Source organism: Suillus bovinus (genome assembly GCF_016758785.1).
Source record: "Suillus bovinus strain UH-Sbo-P2 chromosome Unknown EDB93scaffold_4, whole genome shotgun sequence".
In the NCBI taxonomy this organism is placed as follows: domain Eukaryota; kingdom Fungi; phylum Basidiomycota; class Agaricomycetes; order Boletales; family Suillaceae; genus Suillus; species Suillus bovinus.
The window spans coordinates 945,853-968,181 of NW_024542060.1; the positions used below are offsets into that span (position 1 = coordinate 945,853).

At 45.5% G+C, this 22,329-nt stretch overlaps 7 protein-coding genes and 1 non-coding gene across 8 annotated transcripts; 4 read left to right on the top strand and 4 right to left on the bottom strand.

Moving 5' to 3' along the window:
* Nucleotides 1-401: 401 nt before the first annotated feature.
* EDB93DRAFT_1076512 (farnesyl-pyrophosphate synthetase) lies at nt 402-1,729 on the top strand (the record flags this gene model as incomplete). The annotated part of the gene is made up of 4 exons (XM_041445243.1): nt 402-521; nt 619-756; nt 809-1,030; nt 1,082-1,729. 4 exons carry the CDS (start codon nt 402-404, stop codon nt 1,727-1,729), a joined length of 1,128 nt encoding a protein of 375 aa, XP_041312517.1.
* A 112-nt stretch (nt 1,730-1,841) lies between these two features.
* EDB93DRAFT_1120208 (uncharacterized protein) lies at nt 1,842-3,544 on the bottom strand. Its single transcript, XM_041448484.1, has 5 exons — nt 3,182-3,544; nt 2,980-3,123; nt 2,375-2,813; nt 2,245-2,322; nt 1,842-2,182 (listed from the first exon to the last, which is right to left on the bottom strand). Exons 1-5 carry the CDS (start codon nt 3,420-3,422, stop codon nt 2,056-2,058), a joined length of 1,029 nt encoding a protein of 342 aa, XP_041312518.1. The 5' UTR covers nt 3,423-3,544; the 3' UTR covers nt 1,842-2,055.
* Nucleotides 3,512-3,582, top strand: EDB93DRAFT_t12. Its single transcript has one exon. It is a non-coding gene; the product is annotated as a tRNA-Gly (tRNA).
* Nucleotides 3,555-4,666, top strand: EDB93DRAFT_1120209 (uncharacterized protein). Its single transcript, XM_041448485.1, has 3 exons — nt 3,555-4,044; nt 4,112-4,189; nt 4,241-4,666. The coding sequence occupies exons 1-3, from the start codon at nt 3,895-3,897 to the stop codon at nt 4,292-4,294; spliced, it is 282 nt and encodes a 93-aa protein (XP_041312519.1). The 5' UTR covers nt 3,555-3,894; the 3' UTR covers nt 4,295-4,666.
* EDB93DRAFT_1219325 (permease for cytosine/purines, uracil, thiamine, allantoin-domain-containing protein) lies at nt 4,667-7,925 on the bottom strand. The gene is made up of 19 exons (XM_041451120.1): nt 7,795-7,925; nt 7,382-7,743; nt 7,277-7,328; nt 6,997-7,118; nt 6,733-6,786; nt 6,587-6,679; nt 6,434-6,529; nt 6,343-6,381; nt 6,227-6,279; nt 6,144-6,174; nt 5,972-6,091; nt 5,906-5,922; nt 5,843-5,855; nt 5,711-5,794; nt 5,652-5,663; nt 5,468-5,592; nt 5,315-5,417; nt 5,125-5,267; nt 4,667-5,065 (listed from the first exon to the last, which is right to left on the bottom strand). Exons 2-19 carry the CDS (start codon nt 7,702-7,704, stop codon nt 4,902-4,904), a joined length of 1,644 nt encoding a protein of 547 aa, XP_041312520.1. The 5' UTR covers nt 7,705-7,743; nt 7,795-7,925; the 3' UTR covers nt 4,667-4,901.
* Nucleotides 7,926-17,351: 9,426 nt separating this feature from the next.
* Nucleotides 17,352-20,006, top strand: EDB93DRAFT_1246027 (uncharacterized protein; the record flags this gene model as incomplete). Its single annotated transcript, XM_041452396.1, has 6 exons — nt 17,352-17,387; nt 18,276-18,394; nt 18,446-18,540; nt 18,595-18,847; nt 18,901-19,470; nt 19,532-20,006. 6 exons carry the CDS (start codon nt 17,352-17,354, stop codon nt 20,004-20,006), a joined length of 1,548 nt encoding a protein of 515 aa, XP_041312521.1.
* A 223-nt stretch (nt 20,007-20,229) lies between these two features.
* Nucleotides 20,230-20,589, bottom strand: EDB93DRAFT_1076466 (uncharacterized protein; the record flags this gene model as incomplete). Its single annotated transcript, XM_041445239.1, has 1 exon — nt 20,230-20,589. A coding segment is annotated over one exon (360 nt), but the record flags the coding sequence as incomplete, so codon positions are not given.
* A 235-nt stretch (nt 20,590-20,824) lies between these two features.
* Nucleotides 20,825-21,041, bottom strand: EDB93DRAFT_1044497 (uncharacterized protein; the record flags this gene model as incomplete). The annotated part of the gene is made up of 2 exons (XM_041444603.1): nt 20,825-20,893; nt 20,919-21,041. Coding segments are annotated over 2 exons (192 nt in total), but the record flags the coding sequence as incomplete, so codon positions are not given.
* Between the last annotated feature and the right edge of the window lie 1,288 nt (nt 21,042-22,329).

Here is a 22,329-nt window from a genome sequence, read left to right on the forward strand (position 1 = left end):
ATCGATGCTTTGAACATCTTTAGTTACTTCGAGAGCTGCAAATTCAGCAGTAATATTATCAGACCCCAGGTGGACTGGTTTTGAATCTATGAGAGTTCCATGCGAAAGAAAGAGTCCTTGTACGAGGCCCCGGCAGATCCGGGTTAAGAGTGTAAAAAATCAATCCCAAAGTGGTCTCATTATTATAATTTTAAAGATCTGGCCACTCCTAAGTAATGATTTTTGCAATACCTACAACCATACTTAACCAACGCACAAGGATCTCTCTGATACCAGCACTCTTCCTGTTTCTTGCTTTCATCATCTCACAGAAGTACTATACCCTAGACGCCGTCTCCTTATCCTTCAAAAGTTCATCAATATCAAGCCCAATCTTATCACCTTCAACGCACGCACACACAATGTCCAAAGCAGACAAGCGTAACAAGTTCCTCGCCGTATTCGAGCGCATCCGCGGGGAGCTTATTGACCATATGAAGTCAGAAAATATGCCTGAGGACGCCGTGACGTGGTTCAACGAGGTAAGTCATCTTTCGTGTGTTCGATGGATAGTGATGTTGATATGATCATTCCATTGAATCTTCTTGACTTCTTGCAACCGCCTCTTCGTTCGCCTAGAACCTTGTTTACAATGTTCCGGGAGGCAAACTCAATCGCGGCATATCCGTCGTTGATACCGTCGCAATACTTCTCAACCGACCTCTAACTGACGACGAGTACTTCAAAGCTGCTCTGCTTGGATGGTGCATCGAACTCGTGCGTTTCAGTTCCTTATCGGTTTCTTCCGAATCCTCAATAGCAATTATAGCTACAAGCCTTCTTCCTCGTCTCTGATGACATGATGGATGGTTCCATCTCGCGACGCGGTCAACCTTGTTGGTACCGCGTCCACGATGTCAAGGGCCTCGGAAAGGTCCACAACATCGCAATCAACGACGCCTTCATGCTCGAGGGTGCAATTTACCACCTCCTGAAGGCCCACTTCAGGAGTGAGACCTACTACGTAGATCTGTTGGAGCTGTTCCAGGAGGTATGCCTCTCGCAGTCCTTTTTTCTGCGTTCTTACATGGACGTGCTACAGGTCACCTACAAAACCGAGATGGGCCAGCTCGTCGATTTGATCACTGCTCCAGAAGATAACATTGACATTCGCAAATACAACCTCGACAAACATACCTTCATTGTGCGGTATAAGACCGCGTTCTACTCTTTCTACCTCAGTGTCGCGCTCGCCATGCGTATGTGTGGTGTCCCAGATGTATACGAGCTCAAGGGAAAGACCGTCGAGCCATACAAAGAAGCGGACCGCATTCTCATTCCTATGGGCGAGTTCTTCCAGGTGCAGGATGACTACCTAGATTACCACGGTACCGAGGCAGAAATCGGCAAAATTGGCACGGACATCATTGACGGCAAATGCTCCTGGTGTGTGTGCACAGCACTCGCGTACGGTACCGATGCGCAGAAACAGCTCCTGTATGAGAACTACGGGAAAAAGGGCGCAGATCAGGCTGTGCGGGAGCAAGCTGTGAAGGACATGTACAACGATGAGCAGGGGTTGAACATTCCCAGGCGCTATGAGGAGTATCAAAAGAAGGCGGTGGCAGAGATCAATGCAATGATTGATCAGGTCCCTGAACCTGATGCGCATGAGGCGGCTAAGGGCAATAGTTTGAGACGGGACGCGTTCCGCGCCTTCTTGAGCAAGATTACTGACCGCAAGGCATAGGATTGAAGCATACATGTAAAAGACCACTGGATCACTGTAATTGTTACTTGCTTTATATCCGCTATTCTGTGTTAGACTATTGGAAATTGTATCAAACGATCATGGATCCTAGGACAGAAGTATGAGCAAGTCATCCCATAAAATGATGCGTTTAGCATCCGACAACACATCATAATTGTGGCTTATGAGGTTCATGCGTAAATATGGACGAGGAACGCCTCTCTACAGCTTGAATGAATATAATATCTTAGTCACAGGCCGCGTGAACTTGCACAACACGGTAATGTCAAAATTACGACACACAGCAGAACATTAATACAAGCGATTTAAGGCAAAGCTGAATGCACATGTTGCGGTGGATACGCAGCTGGCGCATGATGTGCTTGTGGTGGTAGGATCTGGTGGGCTCGCTGTGGAGGAAGGACATGTGTGACAGCTGCGGCTGCTTCTTCTCTGAATAGCAGCAGGACCCATTTAATGAAGATCCAACAGAGTACGGACATGAACAAACGCACCCAAAGACAGTCTTGATCAACTCATCCAACATTGCTTCTTTCTTTAATTTTTCTTCCTTCGCCTGTGCCCTCGTGACCCTAAAGGAGATAATATCAATGCCGTGAGGACTACCAGATCAATTCAGCGCACCTGAGTTCCTCGATCAGCGCTGCATGGGTTTCAAGTGCGTAGCGCAATTTTGCTTTCTCAATAATATACATGACAAGTGCAGGACTGCGGCCCATGATAAGGCCAGTCCTGGGATCCAAGAGCCGCTGCAAATGCGGTGGAAGTCCATCATCCTCTCCATCGTCATCGTCATCTTCTTCCTCACGCGTGAGTGCCGGAAAGTAATCTCCACCTCCAATCCCGTTATCAAGCTCGGAAGGTGTCTGTGGCTCAAGCTTGAAGGTGTTGAATGCCGATTGCTCGGGCGTAGGTGCACTGGTTTGAGGTTGAGAGGGAGAGAGAGACCGCTTGCGTTTGCGTGCTCCTGAGGCACCTCTACCTGAGGGTGGAGGGGGCATGTTATGTTGTAGTCGCATGTGCTTTGCTAGCGCGTCGGAGCGGGTGAAGGACTTGTCGCATTCTAAGAGTATTTAAGTGGGTGGATAAAAAAAGTAGAATTAGAGTAAACTGCTGTCCATAATGATTGGTCCATAGGGTTGAATTATGATTATAAATGTAAAAACAGGATAAATGGAGACCAATTATGTTCGTTTTTTACTTTCAATGAAGGATAATACGCTACTCACCTGGCCGGGAACAGATAAAGGGTTTCTCGCCGGTATGCGAGCGAATATGAGATATAAGGGCGAAACGCGAAGTCTGTGCGAGCCCACGACGGTTGCATGTTGCCCACTCGCAAGTGTAGTTCGACTTGTGCACGCCGATGTGCGCTGTAACGCATACAAACGCGTGATGTTTGGATTCAACGACGTTATGACATGTACGTACTGTTGTGAATGTGTTCTATGAGACTAGGGAGATGACTGAAGACAATACCGCAGTCGTCCCAAAGGCATGTCATCGTGTCCGACCCTGCTGCCTCTCCATGCAGAGGCCCCGGCGAGCCCGTTTGGCTCACGCTTGGTTTAACATCAGGTGTTTCATCTGCTGAGGAGTCATCTATTGCTATGGAACTCTGTGAGAATACAGGAGACGGTGAGCGACCGTAGGTCCCGTACGTGTATGACATTGTCGATGAAAGATGCTAAGCGCTAAGTCTGCACACTTCCCACAGTGTCGTTGCCGTTATAGTCTTTGACAACGGTCCAGATACAACAAGCATTAATGGGGTAGTGGTAACCTGGGTCGTTGCCATCGACCCGCCGGGGGTTCGATTCCCCCTTAATGCACTCGAAATGTCATTTTTGTCGACTCCCCTACCATGATTTTTTTTTCATAAAAATTCGCGGCATGAACACTGCAGCGTTGAATCCCAAGCTCTTCCATAGATTGGTTGGCAGCTTTTCAAGTTGAAGGTTGGTAACCGTTGGTTACCTCGAATCCATGGGTGATGTAACATCTTACAATTGAGCTCTTTTAAATGACATCTCGGGTTAGGCTCGGTTGCGATTTTTTTTAGGGAACCGCAACCATATTTCTACCAGCTATCCTGAAAATATGACCCCAAAATCTATCTCCCCGAGTTTCCTATACATCACGCCATGTTCGCCCATCTACTGGTACTGCTTTGTGCATCTATCTCCGTGATTGCGAAACCTGCTCCCGAACCCAATGTTGTAATCATTGGCCAGAACGTAGGAAACTGTGCATCGGGGTTTCCAGTGTGTTGTAAGACTGTCAGCCCTGATTATGTGCGTTTTTTATTCTCGCTTCGAAGGAGCACAAGAACTAACTTGACCTGCGTTTGACGTTGCATAGAGCGGAGGTGAGGGGTGCCTGTCAGTTCCCAGTGTGAATGCATGTGGTGACTCGGTGACCGCACTCTGCTGCCAGGATGTGCGTAAATCAATTTCTAGTGTCACTGGCATGTACTCATCATCAACATAGACCAGCACTGTGGAGATGATCGGAACAGCAGAGAATTGCACTGTTTATCACTAGATATAGTGATCCCGTATATCCATTTCTGCTGTGTCCGTAAATTGCAAGAAGACGATTTACAGAACGCTAGCAAGCCACCACCGACTTTCCTTCGCCTTATGCATAAAATGAGAGAGTTACGTGACTTACGTTTCAAGACGGGAACGCGTAAGATCTATTCATTGGTTGCGCTAACCTCACTCGAGCTGCTATGCAGACCTTACTAGCAGTGTGTTTACAGCTCCACTCACATGATATCTGGTGAAAGTGTGAGGGCAGATTTGCGGAATCGTGAAGTGATGTCGGTTCGATGCTCGTTGTCAATGCGTGTACTATCGGTTATCACAACTTTGGTCAACCACTGGTTCGGACACTGCAAATTAATATCTCACTCAACTTTGCTTGAAATCGTATTCTGTTCGACCACATATCATCGTACACTTATAATACACTACTGCGAAGTTGAATAATTGACATTCCTTGTTAAGGTGTGAAAGAGCCAAAGATCATTGCATCGACTTGTAGGACTCCTCGGCATTGTGATGCCAAGGACTTGGTTAGCTCGCAGCCCTTACCGCAGTCCTTAATCCGCAACCTTGTATCTATGTTATTCAGAATAAACCACCGTCTATGCTAGGCCCACACTGGTCCCTTTTTCTTCCTTCTCTTCGATCTCCAGCTCGCCCTCCGCTTCAAAACTACTTTCTTCATGATACAACACTCCAATACCCACATTTCCGGGGGGTGAGGCCCAACAAATCACCGAGAACGCGACGAATGATATCAAAAGACCTGTAGAGTTACCAAATTTTACTAAATATTCAAAAACCATTTCATAGCGGTAAACCTACCGACAAAGAACGCAATGTGGAAAATGCGCACCCACACATTCCACGCAGTCGCGTCACGGGTTGTCATGATTAGCCCAGGCATGGTTGGGAAGACCCCAAGCGCCCAGGCGAGTGGGGCACGCCAGTGGATGCCATTGCAGTACCTTGACAAAAGTGAGAGAGAAGAATATGCGTTATAATGTTTACGCACCAGTAAATAGAGCGTTTGTCGCCGACGTAGCAGTCCTCAAGGCTGATCATGCGTCTCCTTACTACGAAGTAGTCGGCGAGAAGGATCCCAGAAAAGGGAGCGACTGAGGAGGAATAGTTTATGCGCAATAAGTAAGATTCCGTTAACACGTACAGAATATTCCGAAGCCAGATATTACGGTCAAGAAAATTGAAGCGTCAGACAGGTATTGCCAAGGGTTCGAAGCTAGTCCCAGGAAGGCGAGCAGGTAAGCACCCCTCCTGATGTTGATATAGCGTCTGCAGAAGAACGTCTGATAATCTGTGCATTCGAAGTACAAAAAACGCAAGATACGGACGGTAAGACACCCCTGCTCGTGTGTCAGGTAGATATTAAGATATGGGAGCAACGGCGTACGAGAGATCCATTCCGGCGCTCACAGAGTTGAGAACAATGTTAATGCCGAGCTGTGCGCATACACAGCCGAGTCCGGCAAAGAAACTGAACCGTAGTCAGAGGTGGAGCAAGAGCGCTTAACATGTTACGTACATCGCAGCGCGGACTGTCCGATGGAGAATTGAGCACCCACACTTACTGTGAGATCGTGCTTACCTCTTGAAGAGTCATTACTGAAGAAATCTATTAAGCTATGCCCAGCGGACGATATCCTCCACTTACTAGTAATCCTGCAGAGTCGCGAGAAGCAGGAAAGGCTCCCAAATCAAACTCCCTACAATTTCTTGGGCACATGACGTGACAACGATGCCAATCGTGGCACACACAATGATGCAAAATGGACTGGGAGTAATCAGTCAGGTCAAACCAAGATGAATGTGGGTTGTGGACATACGCGGCGATGAGCTGAGATAGCGTTGGCGTATCTGATTGGACGTGTTAGTTTGACAAATAAGAATGCGGTAGCGTTGGACAGACATGGCCGGTTTGTATAGCGTGTCCAATCGCTTTGACCAACAGTCGCACCGCCCCTATTCACCATAGCATATATTAGATGCGGGTGCAAGAGCGACAAGAAGATGACAGTCTCGCACCATCCGCCAAGAATCGCGGTGATACCAAATAACATAGCCCTATCGCATTGTTTATCAAAATATCTAATGTTATCTCAAGTCACGATCTCACCATCCTGTTCCACCGTGGGTGGGACTGGCTTGCTCACGAAACAAGGGACCACCAGAATGCGTGTTCGAGACCGCCCAAGCAAGAAGTCCGATCAGGCTGGATTGTAAATGAAGTGAAGCGCATGTATGAAATTAGAATGGTGACGGTTCTTACGTGCAGCTAAACATGACAGATGAGACAATGAATGGTTTCTGAAGCCGCTCGGGAGGGATGCGCATGATTGTGATGAAGAACACGTAGTAAATGCTGGGTACAACATGTCAGATTTAATGGATTCGTGGAGAGCGGATGTGTCGGACATCATGCCTATGAAATCCTTGGTCAGTAATGTTCCTCCTGCTAACGTTTGTTTCCTAAGTCATTGTGCGTGAGTGGCGGGAAAACCTAAAAAGTCGAGTTTTCTCACATGTGGGCAAATCCTAAAAAAACAAGATAAGATAACTACCGCTCAATCTGCAAGGAAGGTCACGCACCAGGAATGATAGCAGCCGATTGTTACCTATTCAGACGTGTGGAATAAAGTAGGTGCAGGAGGGCTTTGGGACGTACCGCAACAGCTGCACGAAAGTTTATCAGAGACAGAACAGAAAACAGGAATAGAAAGCAGGTTACCTTGTCCACCCCAGTAGGCCTGGAGGCCATCCCAGCTAAATGCGTATATCTGCTTCCTGCACTTAAAAAGAAACTCAAAAGACTTACAAGATGATTCTTGAATTGTGAAATTAAGCAGTGTACCCCAATATGTTTAGCACATCACTCACACAAAGGCACGAATGATGACAGGAAAATAGGCACCTCTGCAAGAGGAGTCAACATAATCTGCCGCTATCAGTTGTTGCATACTCGCCGCATGCCCCAGCTAAACCTGCACGCCACAGTAAAGCCTATGTGGTGTCTGTAAGCTGTCAGCATTTTGATGGAATCCATCCCGTGACGCAGTATCCCCACCTCTCTCCCATCCATCCGCAGGTGACACAAAGCCCTCCAACAATGAGACCTCCGATGACGAGGGTCACGATGGCCTGTTTTGCATCTAGGCCGTACGCGAGTAATGTGCTGCCCATGGTATACCCTGAAATGCAGAGACCACTGATGCACCAGTAGATGAAGTATGTCCATATCTTGTAGGTGCGGCGCTCTTTTGGCATGGGGATGAGGTCGCGGTTGAGCCATGGTGTATTGGGCACTCCAGGATCGGTTGGTACTTCAATGTACTGGAGGAACTTGCGCCATCGAGACGGATGAGGACCTGTTTCATTTGAGTTGGCCATGGTGGATGGTCAGTAATACTCAGTCTCAATGTCTTAATGCTGGTGATGGAGTGTTACTTGGAGACGAACGATACGGAGTAAGGCACGAACTTTAGCTCCCCATTCTGCAGAGAATAGTACTTAGTATGGTGGGGTAACGTTATGGTGACACCATGCGGTTAGGTCTGGAGCCGAATTTCGATATTGGCTCCGAATCAAGGCATACTTGGGACTGATGAAGCGATGTCATGGCCACAGCTTGTAGCATAATTAAGTAATGTTATTGGATAGGTCGCATTACATAAAATTGGGTTTCGAAAAATGAAAAATTTAACGGCGAGGCAGTGCTCGGTTCTACATACTCAGCTCGCAATCAATTAAAGACTAATGGCAGCTTAAGGCGATTTCCTGAAATCTCGGTAAGCTCGGTAAAGCTTGGTAAAGACGCTCTGCTGGTAATTAACATAAGGCTTGATTTTCTCTGAAGTTGGCTTACTCAACTACAGCTTACACCGGCATCGTGTCAGAGCTTAAAATATATGCCTGCCCTATGACCTACAACTACATTGTTCTGCACAACTGCAGGACACACAGAACCTCTCTCCAACCCACTGCCTGGTCAAGCAGAAGGTCATGAATCCCCCTCCAGTCCCACACTCCAACAGTGGGAAAGGAAAGTCCAAGCATTCTAAAGGAGATACCACCGAGTCAAGCATCAGTTGGCAGGCGGATCTCCAACATACCAACATGCTGGTTGATTTCCTTATCAACAATCCAGCAGATTGTTGCATTCTATTCTCTAGCGAGGGGAAGAAACCTACCAATCCTAATATTGAGGGTCCTCCATTGGGCAAAGACAAGAATGCCATCCATGCGGTGATAGCAAGTGTAATCTTTAGTGGTGACAGTGTATATGCAGATCAATATGCTGCCAATTGCATCAGGTTTTGTGACTCTGTGGGCAACCATATATAGGGCTCTGCATGGGTAAACCCTGGGGTGTTGGAGACGTCACCCGCACCCGCACCCCAAGGTATACCCATACCCCAACAAGGGGTGTGGGTTTTGCAGTGGGTACAAGTAAAAGGTACCTGGACCCGGACCCTTTAAGAGTGCACCTGCAGGTCCAGAGTAAAATGCATTATACCTTACTTTACAAAACATGTGTAGTAGCTACTGAAACATGATGTCAATCCGGTCCCAACCATCCTCGAGCTCTTCCTCCTCCCCTTTGACATCAGACATATTGCTAACCTTTATAACATCATTGGTCTTCACAAGATTGAGGCTGCTCCAGGAGCTGAGGCATAGCAGTGCACGAGTTGATTGGGCTGATAGATGTGAACAGGACATGCGAGAGTAAGAGACATCCATGGCTAAATAGCCTGTTCGACATCAACAGACGTGGCTGTTGGTAATTAGTTAGCTATTTGTTAGTAATTACGATGCAGAATAAAGCTTACCAGGGATGGTCAAATAATCAAGCGCCATTCGAGACAATTGCGGGTAAGATGAACGGTGTGCGTGCCACCAAGCTACTGCATCAGTGACATTCTCAATGTCTGTGCCAAGGTATTGGTCTAACTCGTTGCGTAGGTCTGTTGCCTTGGGAGGTGCGAGTGCCAGCAAAGCGTCGAAAATGTTTGTGCTCTTATATATTGTTGAGTGACTGAAACAATGAATAAAAAAAACATACCAAGATGTGTGGACCATCCTCTGCAGACACCATCTCAACATCGTCTCCTTCGACATCTGAATTACAGTAAGCATGCGCGAATTCGTCACGTACAAGTGTCTCAGCAGTGTTGATCCAGTTGTCCTCCCATCGAGCTGTCTTGAAGTAAGCTAGTTTATGGCGAGGGTGTAGTACTGTAGTTCAAGTTATATCAAACATTAGTTAGCAATGATGATGAGGCCAAACGAAACAAAAAAAAACATACCCATTGCAATGTGATACACTTCAGAGCGATCAGTAAGTTTATAGTACCTGTTTAATGTTTCCTTGGCCAAGCGAACTGCAGCACAAATAGCTGGCGAGTATTTTTTGTTGCGGGAGTACAACATCAATTTCTCATCTATGAGATCCATGGCGGGGATGACAGTGGCAAGGTTGGGTGTAGTGCGGGAGAAGAACAATGTTGCATCCTTCAGAATCTTAGGTAATACATTAGCACAGTAGTTATGGTTTGCTTGGATATACCTTGAGAATATCCCGAAGCTGTGCGATAATGTCCCACTCATGATCACCCAACTCAAACTTCCAGAGACCCAACACACGCCTCTGTGTTACTGTATCAACGGCTATCTGATGCTTGAGTGCATACTCGAGCATATCCAAGGTGGAGTTCCAGCGAGTTGACACATCACGCGGCATCAGCGTGACTGGGAACTTCATGTCTTCGAGGATCTCACGCCAGGCCAGAAGAATAACAGTTGTTGAATGGATGATCTTGTATGTGAGTTTGCACACCTAGGAGACCATGTTAGCTTGAAGGTATGTGTTTTTTTTTACTTACCTTTACAAGTGCCAACTTAACTGGAAGAATGCTTGCTTCCAGCGCAAATCACTCATCATCGGCCAGCTCCTCCATTTCATTCACCCAACCATCATCATTGTCTTTAAGCTCATCATCCTCTGCAATCATCTCTGCATCCTCCCTATTGATTTCTTCACTCAGCTCATCAAGTTCCACCTGTACGCTGTCGTCGTTGTCATTGGTGGCTGTTGCCGAGTCCAAGGCTATGTCAGCATGCTTCTTCGTCACATTGAACTCGCAAATCAATGATTTCGCAACGAGGTTTACGGTGTGCAGGAAACAGCGAGTGTGGCTTGCTGTCCTTCCGAATGCAGGTACACTAGCCGCAAGTTTATCCACCATAACATTGTTATTTGATGCGTTATCACATGTCACGCTCAAGATCTGGACCAATCATGTAAGTTACTGTGTGTTTGTCTTTAAAATTTACCTTTTCTGAAATACCAAATTCTTTTAGCATCTCCGCAAACACATTGGCCAACTCCTCGCCAGTGTGTGACTATCACAACATTAGCAGCTGCACATTTATTAAGGTAAGAGATTTACCTTTGCAACTTCAATTATGTCTAATGGTAGGCTTAGTGGAACACCATTATGCTCGAGGTGTACCGAGAATGCAACAAATGCTTGGTGGTTTGGTGAGCTCCATCCATCTGTTGTGAAGTTAATTTTGCCGTTATATTCCTAGTAAGTTTTTTCAATCTGAATTTCCAGCATATGTTTTGAACTGACTTGTAACATTTTAGCGACTCGTTGGCGAGTCTTTGCAAAGATGAGCCGAACATCACGCGAGACTGTAGATGGCAAAGGTAAGTAGTATTCGGGCCTTCCCATTTTTATTAATGATTGGAATCCTCGGTCCTTAACAACTTCGAATGAACACAGGCTTTCCGATACCCACAGCACAATTTCTACCCTGGAACAAGATGGCTTCAGCCCCAACATCAATGATAACGCGAAGATCTCACTTGGTTTCTGCCTGTGTGTGCTGGCTGGTGCGAGTAAGTCATTTTACCTTTACCTTTTCAGTTCAAATGATGCAGTAATTGTTCCGTTCTTCAGAAAGATTCTGACAATCCTTGTATGGACTTCGTTGGCGTCCTTGGCCTCATCAGCCGCACTCAATATCTCTTCGCCCCAACAAGACTTTATATGTTTGCGCATATTGCCAGTGGAGTGTGCATCTTTTTTGTCCAGGAAGCGGCGGATGCTTGCCTTGCATGCTTTCGCGCAACATTTGAACTCGTGTGCTCGTCGTCCATCAATCTCAATGATGCGGGGAGTGGGTTCAAAAAATGCATAGACCGGTGAGACCCATTCATCCATGAGCTGTTCTGTTGTAATTCTAATTAGTTGCATTTTTTTTGTGTATTAGGAACATACTTCGTTCATCCTCAGCACTCTCTGGACCCAAACTTTGGTTATCATTTTCATTTTCGCTTTTTTCATGCTCATTGTCAACAATAATTGGGTCGTTGTGTAGCAATGCCTCCTCTTCCTCAGTCCGAACCACAGCATGACAATTCTTGCAAGGTGCAGGACCTGTTCCCACGTCAGGTGGAGATGATGAGGCCTTGGCAGAGACTGGTCTATCTTTGGGTGTACCAGTTGGAGGGGTTGGTTTTGCCTTCTTAGGGTTGCTTGAGACTGCGCTCGCACCCTTGGCGGCATCAATTTTCCGCTTCTTTGATGGGGCGGCTGCTTCGAGTTTGTCTTTGATTGCTGCTTTGGCCTTGTCCTGTCAGCTTGGTGACCCATTTTGCAGCTGCAGGTAAATATATTTGGCTGCATGGTTGGTTGTAGAGTTGGGCAGGTGTTATTGTGATGATTAGTTAGTTCAGAGTTTGACACTTGTGGCTGTCACAACCCAAATAACGAATTAATGCTTGGGCAGAGACTAGGACTCGACTAAGGTTATCGGACAAGAGAGAGGAGCAAGTACGTCTTGGATTGCTACAGTTGTAGATACAAGAGGTTTGAACTAAAGAACTATCGACCAAGACATGCTACCTATATACAACTATTGAGACGGAGATTGAAACTGAGTTTGTAACTACTAGCCAATCATAAAATAGAAAAGGGAATCGTACCATAGAACATTATAGAATATTAAAGAAGTATCACGTGACCATATCTTATCTTATTGTATCTTATCTAATCTATTCACAATCAAAGAACTCGTCTTCTTCATCAGTCACATCGAAGACACGTGTCGTGGGCGCTAAGGGAATCTCTGAACTGGTAGATGCTTTTGGGATAGGGTTAGGGTTTATCTTAGGTGCTGTGTATTGGCGCTTAGGAAGATTCAAGAAAGAATAGTGATTTGTTAAAGGTACTCGTGACATTACCCCCTCTCTAAGGTGAGTGTCATCACGAACGAATGAAGGTCGGATATTCTTTTCTCTCCATCGTTTGAAATCTTCCGTAAACAGTACTGAGCCTTTGATTCTTCAGTATTTTCTGGCTGCAGCTGTGGGATTCTCTTTGTGGAACTCCGCTAAAGGAATTGGAGTGTTCTTCAAATTTTCTTCTGGCTCCCAGGATGACTCTTCCTTCAGGTATCCTTCCCATTTTACTAGGTATTGCAGCTTTCCTCGGAACAATCAGCTATCTAGTACTTCTTCTACAGCAAATTCTTCCCGATCGTCAATCAATTCTGGAGGTGGTCGGTTTGGAGGTGGATGAGGAATCAATCGAGATGCGTGGTATGGGATAAGCAATTCTACATGGAAAACCGGGTGGATCTGATATTTTTCCGGTAATTTCAACTTGTAGTTCACTTCGCCGATCTTCTCTAGTATTTCAAAGGGACCTAGACGGCGATCTGACAGCTTTTGACTCGGACGACGTTGTTTAAGATTTTTTGCGTCAAGCCAGACCTTGTCTCCTATCTTATACTGAGGTGCTTCTTTTACTCCTTTGTCATAGAATCGCTTCATGCGCTCATTGACCATCTTTAGAGTATTCTCTGCATCATCTCTTGCTTCTTTCATTTGATCAACTCTCTCATCGGCGGCGGGGATTACGGACATGGAGTTTGGGTGGATCGTGAAATCTGGGTTATACCCGTAGAGAACTTTAAACGGACTGTGACCGGTTACTGTGACTGCATTGTTATGTGAAAACTCTGCTATCGGCAGCCAAGATACCCAATCATTCTGTCTATATGACGTGAACATGCGCAAGTATTGTTCAACTTCTTGGTTTACGCATTCAGTCTGTCCATCGGTTCTGGGATGATAGGAGGTCGACGCAGACCATTTCGTTCCTAATCTTTTTGACATCTGTCCCATGAACTTTGATATGAACTGAGTTCCTCTATCTGAAATCACTTTTTTCGGTGTTCCGTGATGTTTCCATACATTCTTCAGAAATAGCTCGGAAATACCCTTCGAGTCTACGTCTTTGGTGGTGGGAATGAAGTGTGCTTGTTTCGAAAATTGGTCAACGACTACAAATATGCTATCACACCCTTCACTCTTCGGCAAATCCACTATCAGGTCACAGGTGATTGTCTGCCAAGGTCCTTCTGGAACTTCATTTGGCTGTAAAGGCCCTGTTGGTCTACTCGGAAACACTTTCGTTTGTCTGCACCTATCGCAACCATCTACGTAATCGTGGACATACTTCGTCATTGAAGGCCACCAATAATTTCTGGAAATCAATTCTAAGGTCTTAGCTCGTCCAGGATGTCCAGCCGGTGGAGAGTTGCTGAAACAACTCCAATATCTCTCGGCGGATCTCTTTGTCATTTGGAACGTAAACTAATCCTCGGAATAACACCAATCCATCCTCCACATTCCATTCTTTGATTCCTCTACGTAGTTGAACCGGTGCTGCTTTTAACGTTTCTAACGCTCTAGCGACTTCAGGCTCTCGTTCTGTGCATTTTCATATCTTTTGGAGTAATTTTTCTTCTCCATGCACCAAAACTTGACCTCTTTTAGCAGCTTTTACGGTAAAGAATTCCGGTTTCAAAAGAATGCGATTTGAGTTGTCGTTTTCTACCCCCCCTCTATGGTCTGATCTCCGAGAAAGACGGTCTGCTTTGTCATTAACCACGCCAGGCTTATGTTGGAGCGTAAATTCGTACTCCGCCAGGAAAAGACTCCATCTGGCTTGCCTTCTGGTCAACTTCTGACTCGTCATGAAATATTCTAGGTTCTTATGATCTGTCCATATCTCAACCGGGTGAGGTGCTCCCTGCACATAGTGCCTCCACTCTTCCAATGCTCTAATGATCGCTAGTAACTCTTTGTCGTGAATGTCATAATTTCTTTCTGCATCATTCATTGACTTAGAGTAGTATGCTATCGGATGCCATAATCCATTTTCCATCAGTTGAGAGAGAACTGCTCCTGTTGCGTAATCGGAAGCATCGGTCTCTATTTTCTTTTTCTTCTCAACATCTGGCATGACTAAGACAGGTGCTTCTGTGAAACATTTCTTAAGTTCATCAAAAGCTTTTTGTTGTTTCTCTGTCCAGTCCCATTTGACATCCTTTCTTAGCAGATCATTCATTGGTCTGGCTATCTCTGAGAACCCCATTATGAATCTTCAATAGAAGTTGGCAAAGCCCATGAATGCTTGAATATCTTTTACGCATTTGGGAACAGGCCATTTCAATACTCCTTCTACTTTCACAGGGTCCATCAACACATTGCCTTCTTCCACAATCAACCTGAGGAACTCGACTTTAGACTGTTCAAAGCCACATTTCTCAGGCTTCAAGAACAGGTCATTCTCCTTTAACCGTTTCAGGACTTCTCATACCACCTTTCGGTGCTGCTCCCTATTTCCATTCGTAAAGACCATTATATCATCAATGTAGACGACTACTGTTTTGCCATCTATCAGGTCTCTCAGAATTTCGTTCATCATCGTTTGGAAAGTTGCAGGCGAGTTCGTAAGTCCAAAATACATTACGGTCGGTTCATGGTGACCAAACGGCGTTTTGAAGGCCGCCTTCCACTCATCTCCTTTCATGCGAATATTGTTGTACCCCCATCGTACATCCATCTTAGAGTACATTGTGGCGCCGGTAAAAGCATCAATTAAATCTTGAGATCTCGGTAGCGGATATGCATTTTTCACCGTCTTCTCATTGAGCTTTCTATAATCCATTACCGGTCTTAACTTGCCATCTTTTTTGGCCACAAAGAAGAAAGGTGCTGCTACTGGAGATTGTGAATTTCTGATATGTCCCAGTGCAGTCTCAGTTTTCAACCATTCCTTCAGTGTATCCATCTCCTTAGGTGACAATGGGTACTGGTTTCAGCATTCGGCGGAAGATCGCCTTCATCTTTAAGATCTATCGCATGATCCCACTTCTTTCTTTCAGGGAAGCGCTTAGATTCTTCTTCTGAGAAAACTCCCAGGTAATCATGAAGCCAGTCCGGTACCATTTCTTCTACCGACTGCTTCTTCTTCGTAGCTTCTTCTGCTACCTTCTGTTCCGTGGTGACCGAGGCTTTGTATCGAATCCATAATCTTTCAGGACTCTCCTCATCTTCTATTTCCTCCATGGTCGTTCTCTTAACTGCCACGTCTTCCTCTTCATCTTGATCTGCCATTACAGGCAACAAGCCGGGTAATGTCATCGACTTCTTCCGACTTTTTCTTTTTCTCAGCCCTGTTTCGGAGTCTTTTCTCCTTCTTGGTTTCACATTTCACCGGGCACCGTGAAAGCGAAAAACTTCCCTGCATTCCAATCAATCTCAGGGTTGTGGTATCTCAACCAGTCGATACCAATGATCACATCATCGCTTTATAGATCTGTAACCATGAATGCTACTTTTTCTTCTTCATGATTGCCGACTTTAAGACCTAGTTCGGTGAAGTGAGTCATCGATCCCGAGGCGTCAAGAGATCCATCAATGTTTTTAACCTGGATCGGACGCAGTAATTTTCTACAATGAATTCTGTTCTCCTTGACAAATCATTCGTTGATAAAGAGTGTAGATGCTCCACAATCTACAAGAGCCTTCAAATCTGCAGATTTGTTCTTTCCTTTCAGCGTAATGGGAAGATAGAAGTGTTCTGATTTTGTCTTTAAGTTCGCTTCTTCTACATCCGCAAAGTTCGCAAGGATCAAGTATCTACTGCCTGATTTATCTGTCTCTTGTTCCTCCAAGATTTTATTCTTTCTAGAAGCTTCCCATTCTTTAAACCATTTAGGTGGTTCTGATGCTTTTTTGGCAAGTGCGTCTGCCTTGGCTTTTATCTTAGCCAATATCTCTTTGCCTTCTGGTGATATGGTCCAGTCTTTGAACCATTTGGGAATCTCTGATTCCTTCTTCTTCGCTTCTCTATGAGCTAGGAAATCTTGGAACCATTTAGGAGGTGCGGAGTTATCTGAGGAGGGAGGGGAATTCGGAGTTCTGCAGTTTCGTGCAATGTGATTTGGCTTTCCACATTTGTAACAATTGAACGGCTGTTTAGGCCCATTCATAGCCTCATCAAGTGCGTGAAACTCATGCAAGGAATAAGTCTTCTTAGTCATTGTACCAGTTGTATTCTGGAACCCTGCTTTACTAATGACGTAAGAAGTTTGAAGGGCGAGTCGTAATGGCCCTTCCGGAAAAGGAATAATGAAGTGGTGGACGAGTCGTAACGGTCCACCTGAAAAGGAATGATGATTTAAGGGAGAGGGAAAAAGGAATGATGATTTAAGGGAGAGGGAAAAAGGAGTATGTAAATGGAAAACTGAAGTGGTCCCCGATACTAATCGGATCTACCTTGTACTTCAGGGTCAAAGGGTTCTTTATTCAACCCTACTGACACTTTCCTATCTACTAACTAAAAGAAGAGTACGTAAACTACACCTTTGTTAAGTGAGAAAAACGCGGTGTGCTTCGTGTGTGTTACTTCTCAATCACCGTAAGGGTACAGACCAAGGACAAGTTATCACTCTTCCAGCCGAAGCTTACAAGTGCGAGTCTCACTTGGATACTGTATCTAAATCCTCTTGGTAATGATGGTAAGACTATCCGCAGATGCGACAGTTCTACTAAACTCAACAGAAAGGTACTACGTGCGTACAAAGGAAAAGGTAATTGTAAAAAGGAAACTATAGTAACGTGAAGCAGGCAGGGTTTTGGGCCAGCACTTCAAGTTGCAGCGAGACACCTAATGTCGTCAACACCTCCATATACTGGCGGCTGCAATGTATGGCAGGGCCTGGTATAGGACTACTAACTACGAAAGACTATTGGTAGAAAACGCTCAAGCGAGCAAAGGAAAGGGTTTCAAAGAAAAGGAGTCGTGGTTGTTTAGACCGGGCAAGATAGAATGTGTGAATGATGTTAGACGTATGTCTCGCGCGAATGTGCAGCTGAGAGACACGTGTAACAACGAGTAAAGATGATTGTTTGAATTGTTGGTCAACCTATTGGTCGAGCCAAGGCTTCAAAGGATATAGTAGTGGATGTGAGCGGTATGTGAGAGTTGGAGTCTCCTATAGTTCAAACCTAATGTCACAACCCAAATAACGAATTAATGCTTGGGCAGAGACTAGGACTCGACTAAGGTTATCGGACAAGAGAGAGGAGCAAGTACGTCTTGGATTGCTACAGTTGTAGATACAAGAGGTTTGAACTAAAGAACTATTGACCAAGACATGCTACCTATATACAACTATTGAGACGGAGATTGAAACTGAGTTTGTAACTACTAGCCAATCATAAAATAGAAAAGGGAATCGTACCATAGAACATCATAGAATATTAAAGAAGTATCACGTGACCATATCTTATCTTATTGTATCTTATCTAATCTATTCACAATCAAAGAACTCGTCTTCTTCATCAGTCACATCGAAGACACGTGTCGTGGGCGCTAAGGGAATCTCTGAACTGGTAGACGCTTTTGGGATAGGGTTAGGGTTTGTCTTAGGCGCTGTGTATTGGCGCTTAGGAAGATTCAAGAAAGAATAGTGATTTGTTAAAGGTACTCATGACAGTGGCTTTCTTAAGGTTTTTTTTGTGTACTATTCATGTTGCGGAGTTCTCAATTAAGTAGTCTCATATATCATTTTGATGGTTCAACCCGAGAAAGGGTGTGGGTGAGGGTACGGGTACCCCAAAGGCAGACCCCTACCCATACCTGAGGGACACCCTTACCCACCACCCATGCGGGTTACCCCAACCCGTGCTATTGCCTAACCGTATCGCAACGTAAGGATTCTTCAATTATCAGATTGTAGATGCTGATCAAATTATTTGAAGTCTCCAGAATAAATTCCATGACTACCACAACGAGTTTGAATCGACTGGTGCAGGGATCGTGCCCCTTGATGCAGGTACTGCAGAAAATCTACATGGTGAGTCTGTTACTCGTGTTTATTTAATTCTACTAATAAAATTCACCATCAAAGTCAAGAAAGACTTCCCATGGTACAACAATCTCTATAAAATCTGGGGTTCCAACCCATCATTTGCTGCCAAAACGACTTCACCAAAGCCAGGCTCCGACCATGCGGGTAATCTTTTTGCCCTCACCTGTCCTGGGGGCAACACTGTTTGCTCCCCCCCGCAATATAATGTCCCTTCCACCAGTGGTCACGCTGGTAGTGGAACAGCCGTCCCACAATTTAACTACCCTCCTCCTCCACATCCCCCGCCTCCACAGTTTGCCCTCCATCAATTCGACATCGCCCTTCCTCACCAAAGTGGTCAATCAGGCAGCATTGCTGGTTCTCACTCACACTGGAATTACAATGTCTCTCCCCAAAGCACCCACCACAGCAGTATTCCCTGCTCCTCAATTCAACTTCGCCCCTCTCCCAGGAAATGCTTCTGGGTCTCCTGCAGCACTGGAATTATGGCCTCCCTCTCCAAGGTGGCTATGCTGGTGGTGTCGCTGGTTCTCTGAGTCTCCCTGCTCCCCAATTTAACTTTGTCCCCCCTCAACAGAGTGTTCCACCAAGTAGTACTTTGGGCTCCCCACAACGCTGGGATTATGGCTCTCCCCAAAGTGCTCTGTCACAAAGCCGCAACCCATACTCCACAGGCCCCCCTCCGGCTCTTCCAAACTTTACTGGAACGGACAACAATAACAACAACCCTCTTGCTGATGAGATGGAAGACCTGCGTATGGATGAGTCGGTTGGTCATTGTGACATCATTTTGGACAGCCCGCCAAAATCCAACCATCACACCAAGAAATGCCAGCAGCCTTCATCTTCTCCAACTCCACCCCCCCCCTCCCTCACTTGTCGCTCCACAGAAGCCCTGCACCTCTACCCACGATGGTCATGGCTCCTTCAAATCTCATGCTAGTCAGCTCATAGTGTGCGAGGGTGCTACTAACAGTACCCCTTCTGTTACATCCTCAAATAATTCCTGCAGCTCATTGGGACGTGGATGCACTGGCGAGCAAAGCTCATTGGTTCAACACTCCCCAACTTCGCAGACATCTGTTTCGGCCAAATCAAAAGGCAAGAACCCAATGTCAAAACATATCTGGTCGGAAATTCAAGAACAAGTTGAGATGTTGAACAATGACTTGGACAGCATACACTCTGAGAAGGTCTCGTTGTATCAGCTCAAGAATGAGCGACTGATGGTGAAGATGAATTCTAACTGCCAGCAGAAGGAGCACAATTTCATTCATGAGGAGCGAGCCAATGAGCATGCAGATGCCGCTATTGTCCATCAATGCATGAAGGAGGCCAAGGAGGTGGACATTCGCCTGCATGAAGCAGACACTAAGGCTCTTGAAGTGGAGAGGGACGTGATACACCTGCGGATCGAGTATGCCAAGCTCAATGCTGGCAAGAATGAGTGATGTACCTGCCCGTTCTCTGTTCTTGCTCTCCCAGGGCTTCAATTTGTATGTTTGTTCACTTCTTTTCATTGCTATTTGTACTTGCAGCTTCCTCATTTGTTTTTTTGTGTCTCACACTTGCATTTGTCTTGTTCTTGCACATTTTGGTATGTCTGCCACTGTCTTTCATTGTTACTTGCTATGTCTATGTACTACAATTGCTACTGTTCTGAATCGTGTGCGCTCACCCTTCACGATGTTGAGCATCTGAATAAGGGCTGTCGAGCAATTGATCCATGAGCCGTGCCCTACATGCTTGACCTGGGGTACCCTCATATGATCTATCACCTATCACTTTGTCACTGTCCCCTTCTTCAAACTCACAGCACAGAGTATGCCGCCCCTCTTTGATAGCCCAGCTGATTGTCGAGTGTCTGTGCTGTGCCTCAAAGTGGATGATCATATTGTAAAGTATCAGGCAACACCTGACCCAGTGAAGATTGATTTGAAGGTCCTTTTGATTCTGCATCGGGTGACGAAGTTCTTTGAGTGATTGGAAGTGTCCTTTCAAAGTGGCGAATGCATGCTTGACACAAATGTGAATCTAAACCAATTGAGAGTTAGTAAATATTCTAACAAGCAAAAAAATGAGCAGATACACGAGAGAGGTTGACATTAGAGGACTTTTGATTCTTTGTCAAGCGGCCGTTCTGTGGCTTCTTGAAGGGAGGAATACACCATTTCTCGAGCACATAAGCACTATCCGCCCAGATCCAGTGGTCATCCCAAAGAAGGGCATTGTGTTCTTGATAAATGCATGTCGATTTGAATGCGTACATGTCATGTGTGCTTCCAGGATGACTGAGGGAATAGTCGACAATAAGCAAGTTATGTGGCATGATAACACCCTAAAATGTTTGTTAAATTTTGTACCATTAGAATAAGAGGAAAAGATATCTGACAATTGAGAGAATAATTCGATTTCCTATCATAAAATGCTTCACCATAAAGACTAGGCTTTTCATATAGATTAATTGTGGAGCCGTCTGTTACGACTTGGATGGTATCTGTTGGCGACGCTCAAACAGAGCATGTGTCGTCAACGGTCGAGGACGTCCTTGGGCTAGCCCAAGGTTAGGGGTCTTACTTGGCGAGGCTTCAGCAAGTAAGATTTGACGCCTATGTCCAAATTGGGTAGCTTACATCAAGCGGGTGCTAGACGATAAGCTGTATCTGCCAAGGCTTACGACACCTGAAGGTTAATCGTAAGATTGTCATTAATTAGAAGGACAGAAGTCTGACTAGTTAACAGGGGCTTTGCTCGTCAATGAAGTCGATGAGTAAAGATCGAGACTAAGGACTTATCCGCGATGAGCAGATAAGAAGATAGAATATAGACTGCTGGCTAGGCAGAAGGAATCACTCTGGTGAGAGTAGGAGGTCAAGAACCAAGTAGATTCAAGTTAAGGAATATGGTACATGGTAGCGAGTTTATATAGAGGACAGGAAGCTTATTAGTGGATGATAACTCGTACTACCAGAAGAGGGAACCAGTAAATGGTAAGACTATAAAAGGAAAGCACGTTCGAGGTGATGCACGGTGAACCTGAACGTGCGGATAAGAAAGTGAGTCAAAGATCAAAGTAAGAAGTGAAACATGCAGGGGCATGATCGTGCAACTGCGGGGCTAAATATAAGTGCACATGTGCGACTGCGCACCGAGTCATAGATTCAGAAAGGGAACTGGGTATAGGGGATGCAGCATGTGTCGTATCATAGGTTACCGTCCAGACGGTAAGGGCAGAGGGACTATCCACAGGATTAGTCGGGTGGCGGAACGGAGCATGGTATGCTTCGTCAGCAAAAGGGTCTGGCCAGATATACTGGCTCTGTTGAAGCGACAGGTAGAGGGTGAAGGGGAATGCGAGGATGACGAGGATAACAAGAGGCGAGGTCAGGGTAAGGGTGTGATGCAAGGGCTGAGACGAGGAGAATGAGGAGAAAAATGGTAGGGGCCCAAGTGTCTAGATGTTCTTGTATTACCTGTCGACTGCAAAGATTCCATTTCTCTACTCAGGACATGATTTTGCCTCAACAAATTTGTGTGCATGCTCTGCATCATCAGAGTCAAGAGTGGGGAAGGTAATAAACATATTGTGGAGATCAAGAATGGCAACCATGACACGATTGCTGCAATTGATTACCAAGCCAATGCTAACACCAGCCAACTGAGTCGCATCTTCCAGAGATACAGTGTTACCGTAGTGGCCAACACGGTTAAGAAATATTGCGAGTTGGATCGCAATGGGGAGCTGCACATTGTTTGAACAATTGGTGAAGATGG

Bases quoted from the DNA above. Each gene is read 5' to 3' on its own strand.
- EDB93DRAFT_1120209 (XM_041448485.1), top strand. From the start codon at position 3,895: ATGTTCGCCCATCTACTGGTACTGCTTTGTGCATCTATCTCCGTGATT. The intron at 4,045-4,111 runs GTGCGTTTTTTA...GACGTTGCATAG, and splicing joins AGACTGTCAGCCCTGATTAT to AGCGGAGGTGAGGGGTGCCT. The intron at 4,190-4,240 runs GTGCGTAAATCA...TCATCAACATAG, and splicing joins CCGCACTCTGCTGCCAGGAT to ACCAGCACTGTGGAGATGAT.
- EDB93DRAFT_1219325 (XM_041451120.1), bottom strand. From the start codon at position 7,704: ATGGCCAACTCAAATGAAACAGGTCCTCATCCGTCTCGATGGCGCAAG. The intron at 7,119-7,276 runs GTATGCAACAAC...AAGTCTTTTGAG, and splicing joins TTAGCTGGGGCATGCGGCGA to TTTCTTTTTAAGTGCAGGAA. The intron at 6,787-6,996 runs GTGCAGCTGTTG...ACAATGACTTAG, and splicing joins TCTGTCTCTGATAAACTTTC to GAAACAAACGTTAGCAGGAG.
- EDB93DRAFT_1120208 (XM_041448484.1), bottom strand. From the start codon at position 3,422: ATGTCATACACGTACGGGACCTACGGTCGCTCACCGTCTCCTGTATTC. The intron at 3,124-3,181 runs GTACGTACATGT...TATGCGTTACAG, and splicing joins CATAGAACACATTCACAACA to CGCACATCGGCGTGCACAAG. The intron at 2,323-2,374 runs GTGCGCTGAATT...TATCTCCTTTAG, and splicing joins GCGCTGATCGAGGAACTCAG to GGTCACGAGGGCACAGGCGA.